The sequence below is a fragment of the Parus major genome, chromosome 18 (assembly GCF_001522545.3).
Source record: "Parus major isolate Abel chromosome 18, Parus_major1.1, whole genome shotgun sequence".
Taxonomy (NCBI): domain Eukaryota; kingdom Metazoa; phylum Chordata; class Aves; order Passeriformes; family Paridae; genus Parus; species Parus major.
In genome coordinates this window covers 7,668,498-7,694,829 of record NC_031786.1, presented here as the reverse complement: position 1 = coordinate 7,694,829, position 26,332 = coordinate 7,668,498, and the positions used below count along the sequence as shown (strand labels likewise).

Below are 26,332 nucleotides of genomic sequence, written 5' to 3'. Positions count from 1 at the left end.
ATTCTTAAGAATTTTTAAAATGGGTTTCCCATTTCAGTCTTAACAAGTCTGAAAAGAAAATATTGGGAATTTCTGTGAAGAGTTAGTTTCCTAGAAAGTTGGAGGAAATCTGCGTTAAAAAACCAAACAACCAACTAAACAGAAAAGTTCTCTAGATTTAATCATATAAAACATTTTGCATTCATTATTTTTCCCAAATGTGTAAGTTCTTTACAGATTAAGTAAGACTGTCCTACTCATTATTTATTTCGTAGCAGCAAGCCCTTTTTATTTAAAAGAAAATGGAAAAATGCCTTTTTGTTATTCGCTTCTAGAGGCAAGAATATGAAACTTACTCTCTTCAAGATCTGTATTCAAACTCTTGGTTTGTCTGACAGCAGAGTCACTTTTTGCAGGTTTCTCTTCATTTTGTGAAATTTTTTTCCCCATTCTCTTCCTCTGTCCTTTTTCTTAGGAGCTTTATGGCAGCAGCATTTGGTGTTAGAACCGATTGTTCAGTGGGTGTTGGGGACTCTGAGGTTATTGCATAGTTTGTTCTCTGATTTTTGAAGCCGTGACTTGCGGAAGGCGCCAGCAGGATCGCGCTGCCTCCGGAGCAGGGAAGGCACAGCACAGGACCCACTGCTCCAGAGGGGCATCGCTGGTTTCACATCTCCTACACAGAATTATTGTCATCCCTACCAAAGTCACCACTTTCAGATTAGCCTGGGGTTATTGTTGGTTGAGGCAATCATCTGAAGCTCGGGTAGAATGACTGTGCCGATGGGACAGGAGAGGGAGCACCTGGATTTGGGAAACCCAGGGGTTGGAGCTGCGTGTTCCTGGCAGGATCATGCCCAGGCACTTGGCCATTTTCTACTCTTAATATGGACATCTCTTGGGTTTATAGTTCTTCTCCATCATAATTTTCTTCTCTTCTTGGTTTCTCTTACTGCTCCTCAAGATCTGGTCTTTTAATTTTGCTCCCCCTACTCTCAGCAATCAATCTAAGCTCTTTTGTCATCTTCAATCCCACCCATTCCCTTTATTTTGTCTCCTAAGTGCTCTCAAATTTGAGCACTGCTTTAACCACCATCTTTGGGGGAGAGGAGAAGGGAACTGATTAAACCAGCAGCTCTCTTTCATCTCATCTCGTCGGCCGTGGTGCTGTTCCTGTGGGTATGGAGACGTCCTGGGCTCTCTCCTGATCCTCCTTCCCCACCTGCCCTGCACAGCTCTGCTCTCCCTGCACCCGCACACGGAGCAGAGCTTTTGGCTTTGACAAGACCTTTCATTGGAACAATGTATTTCCAGCCACTTTCAAATCCTTCTGTCAAGGCTCAAACACAGCCCCGAGTCGCACCACCCACAGGGTTGAAAAAAATCTTGTTTAACTCCTCTTATCTGATTCCTTGGTTGCCTCAACTTCTTATCTTCTGGCCTGGCCTGCTGCTGCTTTTTTCCCTTTGTTCATTCCTACTCTGCTAAGAATGTTCCTTGGCTCATTTCTCTGACCCTGCTGACCCTTTTTAAGTCCTTTCACAGCCTGCCTTCCCCTTCCATGTCTTATCTGGGATTCTGGTCTCTGTTTAACACCTGTGTAACAAATCTAGATCATCAGGTAAATGTTCAACCTCTGTGCTGTAGCAGTAGCTGTATCCAGGAATAACAGGATGCTTTCTTCCTTTCCAGCTCTTGCATGTAGAGGAAGGAATCCAGGTAAATCCAAGTGGTTCCGTTCACATTCTTTCAGATTTGTCATGCACTTGTCATTTATTATGGAAGAAGTTCTTCCCTGTGAGGGTGGTGAGGTACAGGGTGCCCAGAGAAGCTGTGGCTGGCCCATCTCTGGAAGTGCCCAAGGCCAGGTTGGACAGGGCTTGGAGCAGCCTGGGATAGTGGGAGGTGTCCCTGCCCATGGCAGGAGTAGGATGAGATGATTTTAAGATCCCTTCAAACACAAGCAATTCTATTTTCTCTGATTATTTAGGTCTTTCTGTGATTTAGGTATTTTCCTGTTATCATAAGAACATAGGTGATCAACTAAGAATGTTTTCCCTCCCTTTCTCTAAAATTCTTTCTTCTGCTTCAATTAATTTAAATTTTAAAACAAAAAGCAGTCTGGATTGGTTTAGCATGTTATTTCTTCATCTTGCAAAACCTTCATAAGGCAGCCAAGTAATCACCTTAAAAAGCTACAGGTGAAATGTGTGAAGAAGACTTTGTCAAAGAGTGAGCTTTTTCTAATCTTGGGAGTAAATTTTTCACTACCAGAACACCTCTAATTGGAGGAGCTAATCACACCAACTTATTTGTGATTTAAATTAATTCATATTGAACATTTGTTGTTAACAACTTGTTTGGGAGATTTGTTGCATCCATCTTCCCCACAAAAATATCCATTTTATTCACAAATCACAAAGAGTAGAAGCCATGTTTCAACAGATTTAAAAGAAGTAAAAATAATTGACATCCAAAATTTGTTACTTTGATATGTGCAAGCAGTTAAAAGAGGCTTTTCTGCAGATTGTTTCCCATACAAATCTCTTGGATCAGAGTGAAATACTTGTTATCAAATTCCTACCAAAAGAAACTAAGAGAAATAATCTTGTACAGAGCAGCTGGGATGGAAATAAATGCAAAACCTTAACCAAAGCTTGAGTTCTTAACATGAGACATGTTGTGCCTTCCAGTTTATGGTCATGTCCTGGCGAGCAAGCAGGTGCTCAAGAGCTTTTGGTTAATTTTTTGGGTTAGTGTCTGTGTTTGAGGGTGTGACAGTGCTGAAAAGACACAGCATCACTTTTCATTGGCTTGGGGACCCAGGGGATTGTGTGTACAAATGCAAAATTATGTTTAAACTACAAATAAAGCCTGTGAGAGGTAAGTTTCTTGACAAAACTGTCAGTTATTTAGAGATGCCCAAGTTCTCTGCTAAAATATACATTAATGGTGTTTACAATTGACACCTAACAAAAAGTTGCTGTCTGCATTTGTTTCTTTATTTCCAGGAAGGGGTTGCAATCCTAAAAGCAGTATGAATTTAGAGTGTTGTGATGTGGGTGTGTATGTAATAACTCAGGGCAGGCAGACATTTTACATTTTTTTATTGGATGCTTTTTCTTTGTGTTTCTCTGAAGAATGAGAATTGAGTCAAAATAAATGGTAAGAGTCTGCTAGATACTATTCAGTGTTTTTTCCAAATTTGCTTTTTAGACATTTCATGTAGATTAGTATATTTGCTCTTCTTATTTATTGCCTGCTTATTATTTTTACTGGTACACTGGGGACTACAAAACACTTGCTCTGTTTTAAAATGAAATTTTTTGGTTATTTTAATTGAGAGTCTTGCCAGATTAAAAAAAAAACCAAAAACCAATAAATTAATATGAGCATCCTGCTCCATTGTAGTGAAGAAAATTGCTGTATTATGTTAGAGAATGTATTCTAAATTTTAGCAGAATGTAGTGTTGTAACTAGTGGTGTAAAACAGTGCTTAGTAGAAGGCTTTTGCAGAGTTTGAACAGTGGACTCATTTTTAACCTTGGATCCTTTCAGATCTCAGCCACAGTGGATTGGGAGACCATTATGAGAATTCCCACTGGGGACAGCAGCCCGCTTTCAGGAGTGAAGGCAACTGCAGCTGGGATAAAGTGATAATAGACAGGACTGACAAGGAAGCGTGGCCTTCCATTACCGGAGCTGAGACTGAGTCTGCCTCAGAATGTACTACAGACACTGACTCTGCCTCCAACTGTGGCTCAGAGAACAGTAGCATGGCTACAGGGAGTGCCCAAGGCAACTTCACTGGACATACAAAGAAAACTAATGGCAATAATGGCGCCAACGGAGCACTCGTCCAAAGCACTTCTAACCAGAGTGCCCTTGGAGCTGGTGGAGCAAACGGCAACGGCGGCTCGGCCAGGGTGTGGGGGGTGGCTGCGGGCTCCAGCTCTGGCCTAGCTCACTGCTCTGCCAGTGGTGGGGATGGAAAGATGGACAACATGATGGGAGACGGTAGAAGTCAGAACTGCTGGGGTGCTTCCAACTCGAATGCTGGCATGAATCTTAACCTTAACCCTAATGCCAATCCAGCTGCCTGGCCTGTACTTGGACATGAAGGAACTGTGGGAGCAGGCAACCCTTCCAGTATTTGCAGTCCAGTCAGTGCCATAGGTCAGAACATGGGCAACCAGAATGGGAACCCAACAGGCACCTTAGGTGCTTGGGGAAACTTGCTGCCGCAAGAGAGCACAGAACCACAAACGTCCACTTCTCAGAATGTGTCTTTCAGCGTACAACCTCAGAACCTTAACACTGATGGACCAAATAACACTAACCCCATGAACTCTTCACCAAACCCTATCAATGCAATGCAGACAAACGGACTGCCGAACTGGGGGATGGCCGTGGGCATGGGGGCCATCATCCCGCCCCACCTGCAAGGCCTTCCTGGTGCTAACGGAACAGCGGTTTCTCAAGTCAGCGGGGGCAGTGGTGAAGGAATGGGCAGTTCAGTATGGGGGATGTCCCCAGGTAATCCTGCCACAGGAAACAGCAATTCTGGGTTCAGTCAGGGGAATGGAGACACTGTGAACTCAGCATTAAGTGCTAAACAAAACGGATCCAGCAGTGCTGTGCAAAAGGAAGGAAACGGAGCGAACGCGTGGGACTCGGGGCCTCCCTCTGGCCCCGGGGTCCTGGCCTGGGGCAGGGGCGGTGGCGGGGTTGGCAGTGTGCATTCTGGAGCCTGGGGCCACCCCAACCGCAGCGCCAGCAACGGTGTCAACGGCGAGTGGGGCAAGCCCCCAAACCAGCATTCCAATAGTGACATCAACGGGAAAGGATCAACAGGGTGGGATAGCTCGAGTGTTACCAGTCCGAATCCTGCCATGCAGCAGGGCAATGAACAAATGAACTCTTGGGCCAAAGCTGCGGCATCTGGCACCACGGCTAGTGAAGGAAGCAATGACAGCGGTGGGAGTCAAAATGAAGGCAGTACTGGGAGGGAGGGGGCTGGAGAGGGCAGGAGGAGAGACAAAGGGATGATAGACCAAGGGCAAGTTCAGTTGCCAAGAAATGACCTTGACCCCAGGGTCCTGTCCAATACGGGGTGGGGACAGACCCCTGTGAAGCAAAACACTGCCTGGGAATTTGAAGAGTCCCCAAGGTCTGAACGGAAGAATGACAATGGAACTGAGGCCTGGGGTTGTGCAGCTACTCAATCTTCAAACTCAGGGGGGAAGAACGATGGGTCCATCATGAACAGTACAAATACCTCTTCAGTATCTGGGTGGGTCAACTCTCCACCGGCAGCTGTTCCAACAAATACAGGTTGGGGAGACAATAACAACAAAGCACCAAATGGCCCAGGGGGGTGGGGAGAGTCAGCAAGCTCTACTACTGTTAATAATGCTGCTGCTGCCAAAAGCGGCCACGCTTGGAGTGGGACCGCAAATCAGGAGGACAAATCACCTACCTGGGGTGAACCTCAGAAACCCAAATCTCAAAACTGGGGAGATGGACAGAAATCAAATCCAAGCTGGACTTCGGGAGGTGGAGACTGGACAGATTCATCATCTGTTCCCGGACACTTGGGTGATGGGAAGAAGAATGGATCTGGATGGGATTCTGATAATAGGTCAGGGTCTGGCTGGAATGATTCCACAAAGTCTGGGACCAGTGGGTGGGGGAATGGCACAAACAGCAAGGCTAATACAGGTACAAGTTGGGGGGAATCTTTAAAGCCAGGCCCCCAACAAAATTGGGCTAATAAACCCCAGGACAACAATGTGAGTAACTGGGGAGGAGCTGCTTCTGTAAAACAGACGGGGTCAGGGTGGGTTGGTGGGCCAGTGCCAGCCAAACAAAAAGAGAACTGTGAGGCAACTGGCTGGGAAGAGCCATCCCCACCGTCCATTCGCCGCAAGATGGAAATCGATGATGGTACCTCAGCTTGGGGCGACCCAAATTACAACAACAACAAGACTGTAAACATGTGGGATAGAAATAATCCTATAATTCAGAGCAGTACCACAACCAACACCACCACCACTAGCACCATTATCAACACCAACATGGTTGAACCTCAGCCATCGCACCAGTCAAGTGCCCAGCCGAACCGGTCCCCGCTGCTTGGCCCAGGTATGACAACACTTTTGTGAAATACTTCATAAAACAGGTTTATGAGATACTTTTTACCAGTACCAATTGCTGAATGCTGTTTGTCCTATTGGTGTGTGGGGTAGAAATCCTGTATTTATGTCCAGAACAGGCTTGTTCTTTTCCTCTGGAACATTCTTGTCTTGAGGACAGAATCCGTGGAACCTGACACAAATTTCTGTAATCCAAATGAATGTAAGAGAGGCTTGAAACGGTATTTGGTCAGTAGCATGGTAGGTTCTTAGGTTGTGGATTCATATTTATTTTAACATCTCTTCCACAGTTACTTAACACCTTTTAATTCAGCCATTTGAGAGGCTGGGGAGTTTTGGCAAACCTTTCTTCTGTTATTTGTCTGCTGTCCCCACTGCACAGGCTCGGTGTGTTTAGACAGTCTGCATCTGTTTCTTTTCTGGAAAACAAATCTTGGCAACAGATGTTTGTTAACAATTGCATGAATTTAGGCTGCTGCTGTTTCTCTGTCCAGTTTGTTGTTTTTTATGAAGAAATGGTTCTCAGGGGTCAGGCACAGGCAGCATCCTGGATTTTGTGTGGTTTTCAAAAAGCAGGACTGGTTCAAGATGTTAATGTTCAGGGTGGCTGAAGTTAGCTTATCCTAACTTCAGCTGTGTTTCAGCATTTAGGTTTTAGGCATTTAGGAATTGTCTAATCAAAGGCAAGGTGATGTTGTTGACAAGCAGCAAGGAATAAAAATGTGTAAAGTGGGAAAAATGCTTAAAAGATATTTAAATAAGTTACACTAGTGGCCCCTATCTATATAATCACCACAGACCTCTCCAAAATAAATTTAATCATGCAGTGCTCTTTCAAATTCTCCTTCTGAGTTTTGTTTCCAGGTTTTTGTTTTATTGTGGTCATGGCTAAGTACTGACTTTTTAACCATGTTTTTCTCCACGTGGGATTTGCTCTCATTCCCATCCTTTTTCTCTTTGATGTTTTGGAATGATTCAAATTTGCTTTAATGTCTGTGTAAAAATAGTATTACATTCCCCATTCTGATCAAATATTTTAACAGTAGAGGGTACCTATTTTAATAAAATAACTCACTCCAGAAGGAGAAATCTTTAAATGGCTTTGTACTTGGTCAGCCCAACATATGTGACTAGCTTATTTAAGCTATATTTAGAACTTTACCCATGAAACAAGAATTCAGATTCCTGAATTGTAATGGAAGTATCATGGAAGTGGATCTTTGGTTGGGTTTGGGTGAGGTTTTGTTTTTCATGGAGGTGATTTTTGGAGGATTACATTGGTGCTTATAAACCTGTTCATACACAGCAATGCATTGTTAATGTTATTCAAATAATTAACACCTTATAGAGGAAAACTTAACAATCCTGAGCCCTTCAGATTTTGAAAATGGAATTTAAAAGCTGGTGTTAATCAGCAGTGATTCCTTTGGAGAAAGGACAATAGCACAGGAAGGGTTTATTTGAAGCAGTATGTTTCCATATTCAGAAAGCTGCCTATGAACACGTGCCCAACCTGCTCAAGCTGCCCCCTGACCAGGTTAAAGTGAGTGGTGGGCTTCTTGAAAAATGTGAGCTAGAAAGATTCTAAGATCTTTTAAGATAAGCAAGTCTCTCATCTTTTTTTTTTAAATTTTCCAAGATAAGCAAAGCTAGTTCTCCGAATATACTTGAGTCAGCATGCAAGAAAGTATGATATTAGTAATAGTGAAGATTATTTAAAATACGGTTCTGATACTAAAATTTAGATCAAGTTGTAGCAGGCATAAATTTATCCTGATGTATTTTTGCTCCATACACTTAATACAGTACAAGTTTAAAGGCCAAACGTGGAAATATTTGGAAGGTTTTTTGTCTAAAGGGAAGCGAGGAGCAGTCAGTCCCCTGTGTCCTGAGCTCTGTCTGTGTTTACTGGTGACTGTGGCAGAGAGGGACCATTCCTGTGCCTCTCCCACCCCGAGAGCAGCAGTGCAGTTCCAGGTGATCCCAGTGGACTGGAGTGGGGATGCAGTGATCCTGGACTCCCTTTGGGGAGTGCAGGAGGCCCTGTTTTCCCAGAGCAGGCAGCACATGGCAGCTGCACAGCAGCATCCTCACGGTCTGGGTGGGAATGTACACAGACCTGAAACATCTACAAATCATCTCCCAGCTGGGACAGCCAAAACATGGCAAGCAAGTAGTGAGTGTCTTCCCTCCCACACAGACAGGGCCCTGCACTTCAGAGCTGTGCTGTTCAACTCTTTTTCCTACTCCAGTTCCCTCTCCACTTGGCTATGTGTTCCCAGCCTCTGCAGTGAGGGAGACAAGAATCCTGTGACCAGGAGACTTCTGCAATCCACAACCAAAGTTGATCCAGCAGCAGCTCTTTTCCATGCAAGGCATGATTGTGTTATTAGAGCCTGTGCTGTAGGGCACAGTTAAATGCTTGTCTAAAATCTTAAAACTCTTGAACTCCATAGTTACCACAGGCATTTTGTCACCTGTGTGGGTCATGACAGGTTCTGCCAGTCATATTCAGGGAATATAATGAATAAGGAATCATGAATTCCACTCCTGTATAAGTAGGGAGGAGTGGTGCAGATGGAAGTTGTCACTGTCACACATGCTGCAAGCAAAGAAATGGATTTTAATTTTGCCACACAGCGCTAGTTAGGGCTTCACAAAGGATTAACAGTCCCTTTTGGGATTGAAGTTTATGCTTTATTAGTTTGGAAATAGAGGCCAAGTTACAGTCTTGTTATTAGATTTGTCACCCATCCCCAGAAGTTCTCCAGATCCTTTGAAGGCAGGCTTAAAAGCCATTGATGGGAAGCAGATGTTGGTAAACACTTGATGAAAATGAAGAATGCTCTAAGGAGTTCCATTTTCCATTGGAAAAGAAGGGGAAAAAAGGAGGGGGGAAGGGGATAGATAATGTGATAGATACTGGCCTTGCTGGTTATAGGAGTTTGTTCTCAAGGCAGTGGTGAATTACTTAGAAAGATGAGCAGAAAGCTGGTGGGCTTGAGTTAGATTGGGGTTTAATCTAAATTACTTGTGCATAATTCTTCCTAGCACTTCTAACTCATGCAGCTTTGATATGAGGGGAATAAGAAGTGAGAAAAGGTTTTGCAGACAGAGGCAATTAAAAGAGATTTTTGGATCCCAAACAGCATCAGATCCTTCATCCAAGTGCTGAGGAGTGGGCTTGATGCTTTCCTGCTCTCATTACATCAGGAGAGCCTGGCAGGGTTCCAGCATCCTCCAGCTGAGGAAAGAAACAATAGAAGATAACACAGGCTTCCCTGTGGGGATTCTAGGCCACAAATTAAGGTCTTTGTGGTTACTAGAGAGTGAGGAGCTTAAGTTTTAAAAACCTGAACTGGGTCTAAGTTCTGAAAGCTCCAAACATCTCTGTTCCTTTTACAATCCTGTGCCACCAAGTGGCAGCTCACACGACAATGTTTGTCTTACTTTGAACTTCCATCAGGATGGATTTGAAAGCAGCTCAGTTTTGGGCTCCTTTAGGGTGCTCATGTGAAAACCTAAAACCCTCTGGTGGGTGCTCAGCCCATGCACAGCCAGGTTCTGGGGGGCAGCCAAGTGATGCTGAGAGAGCTGCCCTCGATTTTCACACAAGGGTGATGTCACTGCTGAAACCCAAATTAAAGCTTTCTGAATGTTCAGTGATGAGCTGGAATCCCTTTCAAAAAATGAGGATTTGAAAGATTAAGGGTTGTAGGTGGCCCTTAAATTTATATATAAAACCCACAGTAACTAGTGTGTAATTAGTAAACAACCTCTTTTCTGCCTAATGTCTTCCTTTTTTATCTAGATAAGGTTCTAATATTCTGGTTTGCCTGTATTGTGCTCATGTGCTCTGGTATTTATCACGGACCAACAACTTGAAGGAAAACAGTTTATGCCATCCAAATAGCTATAGGGTTATTTTCAGGGAAAACAACTGCATCCTGCCACAGCTTAGTTAACATTTCACTTTCCCTTGAGGATTTCCTGTTGGCTGTGACCCAATGTTAATTATGTTTTTATTTCTATAAAACAAAGCTCTGCCAATGTGTCCATGTTTATTACTCTCTGTGATCTTTTCATTTCTTGCAATTCTAAGAGTGTTTAAAAACTTCAGTACTAAAACCTCACTTTCTTGCCAAAGAAGCCTTTAAATGGAGCACGTTCTGTTGTGAAATAACATTCATGCAGCTCTGGGTGGGTTTTAAGGAGCTTTTTACCAGGAGAGCCTAAATCTATATTTTTTTCATCAGAAAATAAAAAGTTTTTTGAAGCAAAACTTTTGAAAATGTGCAGCAGGTTCAGGTTTTGAGACCACTCAAAGTCTTGGTTTGCCTTCCCAGCAGCCATGGAGAGTTTTGCATCATTTCTTCAAAAATGTAACTTTAAATATCCTAAAACAGAATAATTTGGAGACATAGAAAGCACAGAGACAGTAGCCTTGGGTCAGCAGTATTTGCACAGATGGGAAGCAGGTTTGCAATTGAGAAGTGCTCTGGAATTTACAGACAAGGTCGTTTTTGCAGTGCACAGGTTTTTTCTCCAACAGCCTTCAGGTTTTATTTATTAATTTCCTGCACTTCATTTTATCTGTTAAGATAAAATAGTTTTGGAAAACTTTTTGTTGATTTATTTTGTTTGCTTTTATGTTCTTGTATTATTTTCCATTAGTAAAGTCTGGTTCCCCCATTATTTGTAATCCCATATTATTTCCTGCTCAGTGCATTTAAAAGCACTTAAAATAATTTGGACATTACACATCTGTGGCTTTTAGTTGAAGTTGTTGAATTTGTAAGAGCAACAGCAGAATCAGGTTTTTTTTTAAAGTTTTTATTCTATAACATAGCACACTTTGGCTTTTTAATATATAAATTATGTTTTAAGGATGATATCATAAATTGAATTAGGTAGAGCTTGCAGCAGAGGTTGCATGAATTCAGGGAGATGTTAGTACTCTGCTTTGCAGTCTGGTTTTGCTGTGGAGATGTTTTGTTTTCTGTTTCATTTGCCTGCAGTTAATCTTTTTCAGCTGCCAATATGATTAAATACACGCAGTTGTCTGCCAGTTGCCTCCTGAGTAGTGAGGCAGAAATTCAAATAAATCCTTCCTAAATAAAGTTGGCTTGAAGATACAAGCAGGAACCTTGAAATAAACATTTCAGGTGCAGCATCAAGGAAGCTGTCATGTTAAGTACAGGTTCATTTAGGTACATCTGTGGATCTGCCAGTTTATCTTCTTTACACACCTTAAAATAACCAGAAATGTAAGGTACGTTGATGGAGCCTAAAGCACGGTATTTTTGTTTCAAATGGAAATCACTTGAATGAAACAGTGACATTCTGGGTTGTTTCAGGAGCTTTCTTTAAATTCAGTGCCTGTTGCTGGCAGAGAAGGAGTTTTGTGAAGCTGCAACACACCAGTGGAGAGGTTGGCCCTGGGTTGTGCCACCTGCACTTGCATTGGTGTCTGAGGGATGTGCAGTGGCTGTGAGGAATAGAAACTAAAATAAATATGTAATGCAGGAACAGGGAGCAGTGCACAGCTCTGGGCCCATCTATTTGATTGTTTTCTCTGCCAGGCACTGTTTGAGTTGATATTGGCAATGGATGTTGCTGCAGTTTCTGGTAATGGGAATTCTGTGGAACTCAGTGAGGTCTGCAAGGACCTGGTGCTTGGTGAAACACTATAGTTTGGTTATTCCAATGTATTCCAATGTATTTCAGGGTACACTCCCTTGCCATTGCCTACCAATTCTGGTCAATTTGTGGAGAAAAATGTTGTTCTTGCTTTTTGAAACCTTTCCAGAGTATTTTTACAGATACCATTGTGGAGCAAAAAAAAGGAAATAGTGCTGTGGCAAAGCAGCATCTGGTCATTCACTTCCAAAATACTCATCTTAATAACATTCATCTCCAATGAAAAGGGAACAAGTTCCTGATTTAGCAGCCTAATTACCAGCTGAAGTTTTAAGCAGACTGAATTCTACAATATTTGTTGAGATCTCAGCTGTCACGTAATGGGATGTAATTTTTTTTACAATTACAGAAAAATAGGTTAGTGTCAGGTGTCTATGAGAATTTTGTTCTCTTGCTTGTCGTGCCTCTCTTTGTGCATGTTTGCAAAATACCTTGAACTCCATCTGTGATCCAAGTCCTCTCTCCAGAAAATCTCTGGTACTGATGGATGTAAATTGAGTTTACCCTTTTGCAGAGTTGGGCAGTGTTGCTCTGTAGGCTCAGGAGCCCTGTGGCTGTTCTGCCACGTTCAGCTGCAGGGCTAAAATCCTGTCAGGTGGATTTAAGCGCATTACATTCAAGCCAAGCCAGACTAAGGCTGTTTCTTACGTCTTCAGTGAGTTCATGTAATACTCTGTAGGAAAACAATGGCTTCTACCTGCCATTCCCTGGGGTTTGATTATGGTTCCTAATTGCAGTTTTGATTAGTTCCCCTTAAAATAATATTTGTTATAACGTAGAGGGTCAGTGATGAGGGATAGGGAGGTAACCATGAGCTGTAATTAAAGCTTTAAGGAATACATTCAGCACAGATAATGTTCACTCAAAGTGGGAACAGTCAAAGAGCATCTTACTGCCAGAGCATGAGAAAAGAGATTTTATAGTCTGAAAACAGAGAAAAGGAATCAAAATAGGTTAAAATCTTTCAGTGAAGCAAGGCCCAGCTGTCTGGGGTCCTGGTCTCTGCAAGGCTGTCCCTGGGCCCAGTGTGGTGCTCACTTGGCAGCCTGGCTGCTTCTGGCTGTGGAGAAAAACCCTCTTTCTGTGTTGACAACTTGGCATTAGCACTGAATTAAGAAAAAACTCTTGAGACCAAATTTAAGGGATTTTAAAACACATTTAACTCCAATCACTGTATGTACTTACTGAGAAACTTGAGTAAAATTTAAAATTTTTTGGAATTAATTGATGAAGAAACCTTTCCTCTCATCACTCTTCTCCTTGCCTTGCTCCAGCAGGCTGGGGAGAGATGCCTGCTGTCCACACCAAGAGCGAAGCTTCCTGGGGAGAGCCCTCCTCCCCTTCTGCTGCAGTTGATAATGGCACTTCAGCATGGGGGAAGCCCCCCAGCAGCGGCACCGGGTGGGGAGAGAATCCTGCCGAGCCAGCAGGGACCTATGGAAGAACAAACGCTCCAGCTGCTGCCCCAGCACTGTGCAAACCAGGTACACACAGGCTGCCACTGTCCTGCCAGGGGAGGGGTTTGCTTCTGCCACTTCTGCTTTTCTGTGCATTTCAGTCACAGCCTGTCCCTGTGGTTTCATTCTCAAAGCTGTGTTAGCTGTCACAAGGCCATGTTAATACAAATAACCAAATAATTCAAAAATATTAATTTTGCACATCCATCTGTAAATATAGAGTATTTTTGTGTGTTTGGAAAGCAGCATAGCAGTGGTACAGGAAACTGAAACTGAAGAAGAACATGACTAGGACTTAAACCCTTGGTGTCTAAAAGAAAACCTGTATTGGGATGAGAAGCAGTGGAAAACAGTCAAGATAGAATTGATTCTGGTAGGAAAAGCAGCACTTGAGAACCACTAATCATAACAACCTCATGTTGGGTTAAACTGAGTGGGTGTTTTCTTCAGCCATTAAAATGGTTGCCAGGTTCAGGAACATCCTGAACTCTGCTTCCCACTTCGTGATTCCTAACTCATGGTATTTGATAATATCCTCCATCTCTGAATGTCCTGAGAGCCATGGTGATTGCTTTAGAGTCTTCTTTTGGCTATTGAGGTTTCCTCGAGTTTCACTACAAAATACCATAGTGAGATGCAGTTAGAAGTCCCAGAAAACATAAAAGGAGGAGCGAGAGCTCTTAAGATGAGTAATCCCAGCTTTAAACAGAGTAAACAGAATAAAATGGACTGAGGTGACACAACCTCATCACTGAATATGAAGTGTTCCCTGCAGCCCACGAGCTCCTTTCAGGTTCCATTCTTTGAGATGGGAATGAGTTTCTGAGCATGAATGACTTTGAAATTTGGTTTGTTCATGGAAGAATGTGGTAGGTAAAATGGTGAGATTCGTTGAAAGCAAAATAGCACTTAACAAGTGTGTGATCATACTTTGGTTCCTTGTTCCTAGGAGAGTGGAGTGGCCATGACCACAGATCTTACTGGTTCTGGGAAAAGCAGGACTTGCAGGATGTTTTCTTCTCTGAGTATTTAGAGAACTTTCCTTTTTTTTTTGCTAGCTTCAAAGAAGACCTTCTTATCTTTTTAATGCCAATTAAGCTATTTGATGAGCTGCTTTATCTATTGAAAATACTCATGCTAACACATTGGTTATGGTACAAAAGGCTATTTCTGAAAATTTGCAGGAAACTGAATAAGATTTTTCTTCTTCTTTCCTTCCAGCTTCAAAATCTATGCAAGAAGGCTGGGGCAGTGGTGGGGATGAAGTGAATCTCAGTACTAGTCAGTGGGAAGATGAAGAAGGAGATATGTGGAATAATACTGCTTCACAAGAGAGCAGCTCCTCCTGTAATTCCTGGGGGAATGCCCCGAAGAAAGGACTTCAAAAGGTAAGACAAAAATAATGACACTCTTCAGCAAGAGTGGAATTAGCATAACATTTGTAGAGTAAGTTGTCACAAATTTGCTGGTGCATTACACCTGGAATTAAACCTCTGACATCTGAACACAAGCACAGCTTGCCACTACAGTGGTTCAAGTACAGCCTACCTTGTTTCCAGGGGAAAAATGGGAGATCTTTGAATTTAGGCATGTCAGATGCTTCGGGAGTTTTGTTGTTGCCTTTGTTTTCTCTAAGCTTCCATGTATTCTAAAGAAATGATAATGCATTAACAGAAAGAGGAGAAGGTGTTAAGGGGGCTTTCAGACACTTCCCATGGTGGTGGAAAAGCAAACAGTAGTTTGTGATGGAGTTGTTTAACAAAAAAAGCTGTTTTCTATTTGTGAGGACGGTGTGTGTGTGTGTGAGAACAAAGCGAACTTTGTGTTAATGCTGCATTCAACCAAGAACGTAGACAATTGTGTGAGGAAATTTTCCATTGCACAGTCTTTATTTCAGGACAAGGCCAGGCTGTAACTTAAAGGAATTGGGAATGCATTTAGCCACTTTGTTTGTTATTCCATTAGCCAACAGTTAGGCCGGTGATTTGATCAAGTATGGTTGTTTCTTGTACTGTCCGCAGCCCAAAACAAATCCGCGCTTGTCCCTTGGTACTTTCTGGAGAACTGAAAGGAAGAGACTTCTTAAGGATTTTGTGATAGAAAAGCTGCACAGAGATCTTTTAAAGGTGTTTATCTAGACGCTCTTGTTTGTTTTTAAGAAAATACACTGAGTAACATTCTTAACTTCAAGGTTGCAAACTTGTTTTTGGGAATGTTTTTCAGGAAGTGTTGTACTATTTCAGCTTTATTTCGTTATATTTTTCTGCCAAGGATTAAAATGAAATATGTAAATTCAAAGGTGGCTTTAATTCAGTGGCCAGCAAATCAAATACTAAATAGTACACTGAACACCTATTCAGCTGAGATAAAATTTTACACTTTTGGGGGAAGAGAATCGTAGTCGCGTTGCTCGGAGGGTTCTTCAATACTTTCTGAATTAATGTACTAATACATCTTTCAGTAGCATGTGTTATTAATAAAAACCACTTACCATTTCTTTTATGTACATCTCACTACAATGAACGTGGCAACCAGCCCATTAATGGAATCTCCCATTTATTTACTAAGGGCATGAAGACATCTAGCAAGCAGGATGAGGCCTGGATCATGAACCGTCTGATAAAACAGCTCACAGACATGGGCTTCCCTGTGAGTAGTGCTCAGCCAGCACACTGTGCCTTAGCATTTAGCTTGTACTTCTGACTGTGGCTGTTTCAGACTGTAGCTACACCAACATCTTCAGTGTCCAGGCTGGGAAGTAGCTTTGACCTGCATTTAAACACATTCTGTGATTTCAGAAATCTGCTGTAAACCTGTAGAGTGCTCTGAGATCAACTGGGCATAAACTTTGCATAAGGATATTTATAATATTTGGAAGTTTGTAGTTTTATAACAACAGGTATTACTTTGAACTGCAGTAATAATGTCCTTCCATTCCTCTTTTTTCATGAAACAGGTGAAATGAGAGTATAGCTGGGTTGTTTCTCAAAGAAAGTCATGTCATTGTGATATTTGAGTTGCTCATGGAAAACAGGAAAATGTTTAAACACAACAGTGTGTTTCACCTTGTAGAGCCAGTGCTTCCTTGTCAAACTGAAATACCTGAATTGTGGGAACTGCTGAAAGCAGAAAAAAACACACACAGACATGATTTAGGCCACTGAGTAAACATTAAACCCAGTATTTAAGAGATGTGTCTGTTTTCTCAGGTTACTTTGAAATCATATGAATGTGATTACTTTTCCTCTTGACACAATTCCTGTTTTTGACAGAGAGAGCCAGCGGAAGAGGCCTTGAAGAGCAACAGTATGAATCTCGATCAGGCCATGAGTAAGTATCTGTGTAAGTAACTTTTTTGTCTTTAAAGCTACACAGGAACCCTGCATGATTCTGAGCATTTGATTATTTATATTTGGACCAGTTGGATAATATTTATTTTCTTGCCTTCCTTTTGTAAGCAAGATGTATTTCTCTTAACTGCTGTTGGCAACTTTACTCTCTCTGCTTCATATTTTCCAATTTATTTCCCCTTTCTGTGCAGGTGCTCTGCTGGAAAAGAAGGTGGAAATGGACAAGCGTGGAATGGGAGTGACCGACTATAATGGAATGGTCACCAAACCCCTTGGCTGCCGCCCACCACCAATCTCCAAAGAGTCTTCCATGGACCGCCCCACCTTCCTTGACAAGGTAAGTTCAGCAACAGAAACATTCTGCACCACTCAGAGTGTGCACAGTGTAGAAATACTTAGGGTTTTCACTATCTGCTTAGCATGGAAAGAAATGTGATAGATATGGCTTTATTCTTTTTCTTGTCTTTTTTCAATCTGGTGGGGAATTCAGTCCTTGTGGAAAGGATCAATGAGTTGATTCTCACATAGAAATAAAGAATTATCATCCCCAGTTTTACACTTGAAAACTTGCTAGGGAATCAGTAACACAGTGGAACTAGAAATGGAAAAAAGAGCAAAAAAATTAAGCCACTCTGTGAGAGTCCAGTCAGTGATACTTGCCCAAATCCACAATCAGGCAGGACCAGGGCTAAAATCTTCCAAACATTAGGCTCTTAATTTTTCTTCTTTTAGATTTGAGCTTCATAGACATTAAAAGTTCAGCAAGGAGGAGCTCAGATATTTTTGTTAAGTCTCAGAGCAGACATGTGCAGTCATTAATAGCTTTTCCAATGAGCTTCCCTTTCTGTGATCACACATGACAAATTTTCATTTAATGACTGAGGAAAAGGCTTCAGAAGCTTGTGGTGTGTCCAGGATTCAAAGTGTCTAAAGAAAAGAATATACAGAAAAGTGCAGCCAGATCTTCAGTAGGAAATGAGATTTAAAGCCTTGACAGAAAGTCCTGCAGAAACGTACCAAATCACCTAAGAATCCCCCTGAAAATATTGATAAGTAAAGAAGAATCTCAGATGTCATTGTGTATTTCACAGGTTATTTAAAGGTTCATACAGATGGGTGGTGGAGGATTCTGAGCACAGAAATCAGAACACTTTTGACAAACTGTGTTGAAACCAATTCATTTCACATGAGCTGTGTAGAGGCAGGGTGTGAGGCAGTAAGGATATCCACTCATAGAAAGTTCATTCTTAGCCATGGCAGACTTTAATGAATATGTTAATTGAAGGCCACAAAAGATGTATGCATGCCAGTTAGCCTCTCCTTTTCTTGGATAATAATATCTTCAGCAGTAAAGTTCTTGCCAGAGAGAGAGGTGCATTATGTGCAGCATGATGCATAATTCTGGAAACATATGTTAAACACAACTATTGAGAAGGGAGTACTAAAATCATTAATATTCATACAGCAAGTAAAATCTATCAGTCTAGGCATAATCTGTCACAGTGACTTGGCTCTAACAAAGGAAATAATCCCACACTGTATTTGTTAGCTATCACAGTGTTGAGCAACTTGCTAAGTGAATTAAATAAATATAGTTTCTACTCTAAGAACACGGGGGTTTTTTTCCCCAAAGAAATTCTTTCCAGCCTTCCAGCTCATGCTAGCAGAGCAACTCCTCCAAAACCTTTTTGCCCTTTGAGGTATTGTTTTCAGAACATGAGTCTGGAGCTGTCTTGTTTCTGCTTAGGTCATCCTTGGTGAGGAACAATATCTCCACACAGCTGGACAGAGCACTCCAGCCAACATTCCCTGTTTGACTTACTGCTCTGTCAAGTCATCATTCTTTTGTTGGCTTTGCTGAGTCTTCAATAAGTTCTGCAAGGTTCCTCTTGATGAAGTTGTAGTTTGGGTTGGTGTGCTCATTGTTACCACTCTCTCAGCTCACCTGCGTTGACACTCTGTCATTTTTCTCTGAACAGCTAAAGCCAGCCCTTACTATTTTTTTTAACTTGATACATTTGAGGAGGGAAAATTCCCAACCCTGACATTTGCTTCTTTACCCACTGAACTCCCTGTTCTCTCTGGATCAGGAGTGGTCTGTGCAATTCAGCATCACCTTTGAGTGTTTGCTTTCTCTGCTTGCTGCAGGTGCTCTTTATTCCATGTCACACCAAGTCAATCTTTGACACTTAGTGCTTTGTTAATTTATTATTTCTCAGGATGTTATCTTGACCTGCAGCACCTTAAGAGGACAAGGGAGAAAATCCAGTGACCTTGAGTGAATAAAGATGAAGCCCTGATACGTGATCTCAACCACATCTCACTCTCAGTGGCAGGTGTTCTGTGCTTAGGTGTCAGGTTTGCCTGAAAATGTTACTTGGTGTCTTCTGGAGCCATCAGATTTGTAAGAAAAACATGTCAGACTTTCCTGGAGGCATCCTTAAAATACCAGAAATATGTCTAGAGAAGAGATCTTTTTTTTCAAGTATAGAGTTTGGCTCTATACCAGTAGGATTTTGTGGGTGTGTCAAGCCCCTTCAAAGAAGTTGAAAGCAGTGCTGAACTGAGCATTAATGTGATGATTCAATTTTTAATTGAGTAGCCTGAGGAAGAAGTGTAGCATAAATTTGTAAGAAAATCACTGAAGAGGAAAGGTTAGGTAGAAAAGATTGTTCTTCAGGAAACAATTATTATATAAAGGATCCTGAGAAATAATGGGTTGGAAACCACTGTGAGCAGTAAAATTATCCTCTAGTCTGGCTTGAAAATGGCTAAAGGGTGCTTTAATTTGACCAACTAAAATACTTCATGTTAAATGAATTGATTTTAGTTCAGTTATAGAGCACAGATTTGTGCAGCACAATGCAACAAGTTCAAATTAAATAAAATAGAACCAGGTGAATATGAACAAAGTGTTATAAACTTACACAAAGCCATCTGCTGCAATTCAGCCAAGGAACACACTTGTAAAGGAGTCTGGAAATGAAATGCCTGAGTCTCCAGTGCAGCTTGTCCTCCACCATCCCTGGCACTGCCAATTTCCAAATTGAGAAAAAATAATGTCAGTAAGGCAAGACTTGAATAAATCTGGGGCCAAGGAGGGTCTTTCATGGTCAGTAGGTCTGTTCACATGGGGAACAATGGCATCTGAAGGGGAGAGCGAGCACCAAGCTTGAAATTATTTTCACTTTGAAGGGGGAAGGGTAGAATTGTAAACATATGTCTGTGATCTAAAGAGAAATCCTTGAACCTGTTACTGTCATGCAAGCTGCAGTTGTTTGTGGAGTGTGACTGATGTCCAGTAGAATGTAAAATATCTCGAGCTGAAAGGCCTTGGGGATATCATTAGAAAATGTCAGTGTCCCCCTCAGGATAGTCAGATAGGATGTCAAGTGTCACTTTGCCTGATGGTAAAGAAACTTTTCCTTTGCATCAAAGGAGAGCTGTAGAAAATGCATTTTTCAGGATTACCTTAAAACATATAATTCACTGAGCATGCTTGCTGCATTAGGTCATCTGTTTGGGTATGTGGTAAGCAGGCTGGGCTGCTTTTTGAACAAAGGAGGTTCACCAGCATCTCACAGTCTTCTGGATTTATTGGATAAAATAACCTAGCTTCTCATGTTTTTAAAAAGCCTTTCCTTGCAATGAGCATAGTGCCTGAAAAACACCAGCCCAGCACATTGCAAATTAAAGCTTTTTCTCTCTGCCTGTTTTTTTGGAGCCCTACTTTGTACACAGTGTTATTTGATCATGCTTACCGCAGGCTTCCCAGACATCAAAGCACAGTTTGAGATAGAACTCAGTGCCCCACTGAAACACGAGCAGAGATCTACCTGTTTGATTGGGGCTCTCTAATTTATTTTATTTTCTGCCTTGCTGTTTGCCCCCCGCGGGGGCTGCCTCCTGTGCCTCGGATCCACGCTCAGCCGTGGTTCCTCACAGCCCAGTTAGCACCAGAGGCTCCTCCTGCCTTGCTAAAATCTGCCTCCTCCTGGGGATGTGAGGAAGGCTGCCCAGCCAATATTGTCATGACTGCTTTGATGGTTTGTGTTTGTTGGCAGTGTAATGTTTCAGAGTGGGGTATTAATAACTCAGCGCTATGTGAATATTAAAAGAGGCTCGTGTGTCTCAGTTAGGAAAGGGGATTAATGCAAAAATGCTTTTTTAAGAGCAGAGCTATGATGTGGAACCAAATCCAGACTGGTGTCTAATAAGCTGATGTGGCCTTTCCCAAATTTTGGGTTTGTTAAAGTGCTGGTTTATGTGTGTGCTCTGCTGCTGGAGTTTTCCAGGCAGACAGAGGGCTCCCCTAAAATGTGCTGGGCCTCTCCCCCTTCCACCTTTCAGCCTGGTGGAGAAGAAAGGAGAAAACCTAAGTGGGGAGGAGGCCATGGCCACATGATAGCTCTGCAATCAGCTGCTAAAATTCTTCCTTTCCTCTGGAAATGTGGGTGAGGGTGATTAAGCATTTGGGGATTAAATGCAAAAAAGTTACAAAAAACAGTACCTTAATCCTGTTTCTCTCTTTCTTCTCCCTTCACTCCATACTTTCCATTCCTGTTATTCATCCCTTTTTTTTATATATCTCTTTTTATTCATCCACACCCTTCTCTGTCTCCATGGGACACTGTTTTGTGCGCTGTGGGCTCCTGGCACGGCACACAGCTCACCCTTTCTTTCTCCAATCAGGATGGCGGCCTAGTGGAAGAGCCCACTACTTCACCATTTTTGCCTTCACCAAGCCTGAAGCTCCCCCTTTCAAACAGTGCACTCCCTAATCAGACCCTGGGCGGGATTGCCTCAGGGCTGGGCATGCAAAACTTGAATTCTTCTAGACAGGTAAGGCTGTTGGGGGAGATCCCCAGGGGAATTTCGGCTCTCTTGCTGTAGCTGCTAGTGCCTGTCAGCCTCTTCCCCTGGAAAAATGGATTTAAACTGGAAGTGCAGCAGCTTCATTCATGTGAAATATCAGAAGAGTTTACCTGCTGTGTAAACATTTCACCTTACAGGACATAACAGAGCTGTATAGTTGTAATTACCTGTTGATGACACTTACCCATCCAGAAGAGACTGCAGTGTTGTGGATTTATACCCCTGAACCCCAGTGTGGCTCTCCCTTCACTGATAGGAAATCTCATTTTTTGAGGCACTGCTAATTGTCACAGACTGTAAGGCAGTGAGATTGCTCTCATTCATTTTTCCTGGCTGGTATAATTATTCTGTGATGAGATGGGGGAGAAGTGATGGGGGCTTTTTTATTCCTGCTCCAAGTGTCAAGGAATCTCATAGCTTTAACAGGTGGCAAGACAGAGACTTAGCTTCCAGCACCTGGGTCAGGTGGAGCATTGAGTTAAGGGGGTGTTTTGGCCCCTGGGTAGAACAGGCTGAGAGGGAAAGAAAAGGAGAGGAGCTGAAGGGGGAAACTGATAAACCTCCGTGAGAGTGAGAAGCCATAAAGTACTGTTGATTATGACAAAGTTATTTTTGCCATCAAGCTGAAGTCCCAAGATACAAAATGACAGCACAGAAAAATTTTGTCATTCTGTTGTGGCTTTGTATTTACATATATTCTTTTAAAGTCAGTTTTCTTAAAGCAATACTTGTCCAACACTTACAGCCCATTAAACACATCTTTCCAAAGCAGTCTCCACTAATAGCATGTCCATTATCAGTAGCTTTGTAAAGTGACTAAGTAAGAAAACTGCTTAGCCAGCTGGAGGATGGGGTTACTGTGGGTTTAATGCCTCCATTCTCCTGGCCCTTGCTATACAAATACAAACATTTTGAGCAAGTACTTTTAATTGTTCATCTTGTGACCCTCCAGGGTTCTGCATCCTTATAAAAGGCATCTTCAGCTGCCTTTTGTTCAGGAATCTGTACCAAATTTTGGGGCTTTGGGGTGTCGGGTACAATACAGTTTGTATGTGCTGGCCTCTTGATTTTTGCCTGTCATAATCACTAAGAATAAAGCCTGCACAGCCAAGTAACACCCAGGTTATGTGCTGAGTGGTGTTACTAAGTGCCTGTGTCACTGTTGTCCTGCTGCAGATACCGAGTGGCAATCTGGGTATGTTTGGCAATAGCGGAGCAGCACAAGCCAGGACCATGCAACAGCCGCAGCAACCGCCAGTGCAACCTCTTAATTCATCCCAGCCTAGTCTTCGTGCTCAAGTGCCTCAGTTTCTATCCCCTCAGGTCAGACAACACCTCACTCATACGTTTTCCCTTTCCCTGGAACTCTTCCCATGTGCTCTGTCGTGCTCCTGAGGCTTTGCACGGCTGCCTGGCCGTGTCTGTAGTGTTTGTCCCTAGGCAGGAGGATGTGGCATGGCTGAGGTGTTCTCACATGTGTACCATATAATTACCTCGTTCTCCTGCTTCTTTTTGCACAGTGGTGTTTCTGAGGTGCTTTTCTCATCTCTTTTTTTTATAAATGAACACTTGATAATGGTTATTACAATTGTATTAGATCCTCTTGCTAATTTTTTTGATAGTTCAAGGTATTACTTCTGGTAGTAGTAACATTTTCTGGCTGATGTGACTATATTAATAACTCACACAGTTGCCACTGTTAAAAATAAATGTTCAATGTTTAACACTTTTCTCTTCTTTAGGTTCAAGCACAGCTTTTGCAGTTTGCAGCAAAAAACATTGGTCTCAGCCCTGCACAGTTAACCTCGCCAATTAATAATCCTCAGCATATGACGATGTTGAACCAGCTCTATCAGCTGCAGCTGGTAAGTTTAAAGACATGACAGATAAGCTCTAAATCAGAATTGAAGGCATGAAGATAAAATAGGAGAATGACTAAATTTTTAAATTACATGACAGATCTTCAAAACAATCAGCTGCTGATTTCTTTGGTGGAGTTTCTTTTTAAAGAAACACAGTCTTTTTTTTTGCCTCAGGCTTTATAAATAGTCATTTGTGGAATAATTATCCTTTACAGCTGATCAGTGGAACTAAAAGTCAGTTGTCTTCCTACTGGTATGAATAACACAGTGTGTTCTCAAACAGCACTGGCTGTGTTACATGGCAGTAGGAAGATTAAACTGAACACATGTGTCACAACATAATGAGAGAAATCTTGGCAGTGCTGGTCACCTGAGTTACCTACAGAACTTCTTCACTTGCCTCACTGTAAAAATAAAGTATAGGGTTAATTTGTTTTAATTGATGGAGTGTATATTAAACATGTCATGTGATAAGAGCTATTTCTGTGTGCTTCTGCTGTGTTTGCAAATTTTACATGGATATTTTTAATGCATATGAAAATGCTTAATTGGATTTTAAGAATATTTTAAAGAGAGATACTGTGAGCTCAGTATTGGCCAGGGGTAAACATAAAATTACAGATGAGGGACTAGTTCAGTTACTGGTCTCAGTGTGCTAGTCAAACTCTTTCATTAGTAGCAGTTTTTGATATTATTATTCATTTCTAATTTTTTTCTCTAGTCTTGAGGAACAGAACATTAGTCTCATAATAATTTAACAGAACCCAGCTACTTGAAAAATACCTGTATAAGATTCCTTTGGACTTTGAATTCATGTGTTTCAGAGAAACTTACCTTAAAAAAATTCGCTGCCTAGACAGCTACTTGAAAACTAGATTTTCTTCATGAGTAAAGCAGCACAAGTGATTTAGCTACAAAGTGCTGGCAGAACTCAAAATGGCCAAACCAAAAATAGCAATTGTTATTTATCCTATTTGTATAATATTATAAACTTGTGTTTTAATTCTTGCTTTGTGTTACAGTTATTTCAGAAAAAAAGTGGGTTCCTATCTTTAATGACCATTTCAGGTCATTAAAGGAATTTTGGTCATTAGGAACCAAAGGCTCCTACTTTCAATGACTTTTTGCCATGTGGACTTATTTTTTATTTTTTAATGAACACTCAAATAAATATATTATAAAATACATTTGTGACAGGATTATTCCTGTTTCTTTGTGGAGTGTTTTCAGAACATTGCAGAACATTTTCTGTGTTGTGGTGCAGCAGAGCAGTTGCAGGGGGTTTGCTGTGTGTGCTGTGTGTGACCTGTCCCTGTCCCCACAGGCGTACCAACGTTTACAAATCCAGCAGCAGATGTTACAGGCTCAGCGTAACGTTTCCGGACCCATGAGACAACAGGAGCAGCAAGTAGGTGTCCCTGCCAGCTCAATCTCTGCTTTAGGGTTTGGTTTCAGTAGCTCAGAGAGGCTCAGTGACATTACACCAAAGCAGCTAAAATCCTTAAATCAGGAGTGCAGTGCATGCCTTGGGTGCTGGACAGGGAAGGTGCTGAGTGATAAAGCTGATCCACAGCCTTGCTGGAGGAAAGCTCTTCAGCCCTTTATGCCCAGTGTGTATTTGTAGGGAGATGCAGTGTGTTATTTCACTGTAGAGAAAAGCAGAGAAATGCAGTGTTTTTGTGGACTGAGCACTGACAGTTGTTTGTTGGCTCTCTCCCTGCAGGTTGCACGTACAATCAATAACATGCAGCAGCAGATCCAGCAGCACCAGCGCCAGCTGGCCCAGGCCCTGCTTATGAAGCAGCAGCCTCCCCCTCCACATCTATCTTTGCACCCCTCTGCAGGCAAATCAGCCATGGATAGCTTTTCACCCCATCCCCAGGCTCCCGGCCTTCCTGACCTGCAGACCAAAGAGCAACAGTCTTCACCGAACACCTTTGCTCCTTACCCTCTTGGTGAGTGTCCTCCTACAGCAGCTCCACCAGGGACTCCATCTCCTTAATTCACATCTCAGTATTGTGCTCCACAGTGTGACAAATACAGATAGAAATCTATATATAGATACATAGATAAAACAGCACTGAAATGACAAATAAAGCCGTGCCTATGTGGTAGCTGTTGTCTGCTCACCTGTGTTCTGCCTACAAATACCCAAACAGAAGATTTATTAATTAACTACTTACATATGTTGCTATACACAAATGTCATGTTGATAAACAGGAATATCATCTGGGAAAAAGTTGTGCAAGGTCATCTTTCTGCTGTAACCAGCACTGATGAGGCATCAGTTTTGGTCAATGTATTTCAAGAAATTTGTGAGTCAATTTGAAGTGTAGTGGAGGTGATTACACATTTCAAAAACACAACTGTTCAGGAAAAAATGAAATCCTCTGCTCAGTAGTCTAAAGAGAAGATTTAAGAGACATTCAAGAATTTTCAAAAATGTGAAGGAGAGCTAGGAAGACATTTCTTTCATTTCTTAATGCAAGAGGTAATAAACTTAAGTTGCATAAAAGGAGATCTAGTTAGACATTAAGGATCACTTGGTTTAAGCAGGGTAGAGTACTGGAATAAATTGTCTAGGAAGTTCCTGAAATCATCTTCACTAGCATTTTGTGGCAGGTTAGACATAGATCTGTCAAATATGATTGAAGTCAAAATAATTGATTGGGCCTGGATACAGAGTGAACAGAGCAACCTTTCAGACCTGTTTGCTGTGTGATTGTTTGATGTATGCTGCAGACTTCTTTTATGACATAAAGGAATTAATTTAATCTCTTTGTGACTCTCTTTATGCTGGGTACAATAGAATTGCCAAGCTTTATCTGCCATGCAGCAGTTAAGAAGGTAATTCTGACTGCTGTGGTGAGCTGTTGTGGCTGGGAGCATCAGAAGGCAAAAAAAAATTGTGAATTAAAGGCCTAAGTCTGAGAGGTTCTTAAGATATCTCAGCT

The 26,332-nt window shown here is 41.9% G+C and overlaps 1 protein-coding gene across 14 annotated transcripts in view; it reads left to right on the top strand.

The window, feature by feature from the left end:
- TNRC6C (trinucleotide repeat containing adaptor 6C) overlaps nt 1-26,332 on the top strand; it is a 95,290-nt gene that overhangs the window by 56,852 nt on the left and 12,106 nt on the right. For 3 of the 14 annotated variants that reach the window (XM_033518604.1, XM_033518600.1, XM_033518605.1), the window contains 12 exons: nt 3,538-6,123; nt 13,109-13,318; nt 14,513-14,679; nt 15,313-15,417; nt 15,860-15,940; nt 16,564-16,633; nt 16,833-16,978; nt 21,310-21,483; nt 22,693-22,839; nt 23,259-23,381; nt 24,703-24,786; nt 25,102-25,333. In XM_033518604.1, coding sequence (XP_033374495.1) covers nt 3,538-6,123; nt 13,109-13,318; nt 14,513-14,679; nt 15,313-15,417; nt 15,860-15,940; nt 16,564-16,633; nt 16,833-16,978; nt 21,310-21,483; nt 22,693-22,839; nt 23,259-23,381; nt 24,703-24,786; nt 25,102-25,333 — 4,125 coding nt within the window. The remainder of the gene's footprint in view (nt 1-3,537; nt 6,124-13,108; nt 13,319-14,512; nt 14,680-15,312; nt 15,418-15,859; nt 15,941-16,563; nt 16,634-16,832; nt 16,979-21,309; nt 21,484-22,692; nt 22,840-23,258; nt 23,382-24,702; nt 24,787-25,101; nt 25,334-26,332) is intronic. The other 11 variants (XM_015645763.1, XM_015645773.3, XM_015645772.1 and 8 more) reach the window with 8 other exon arrangements.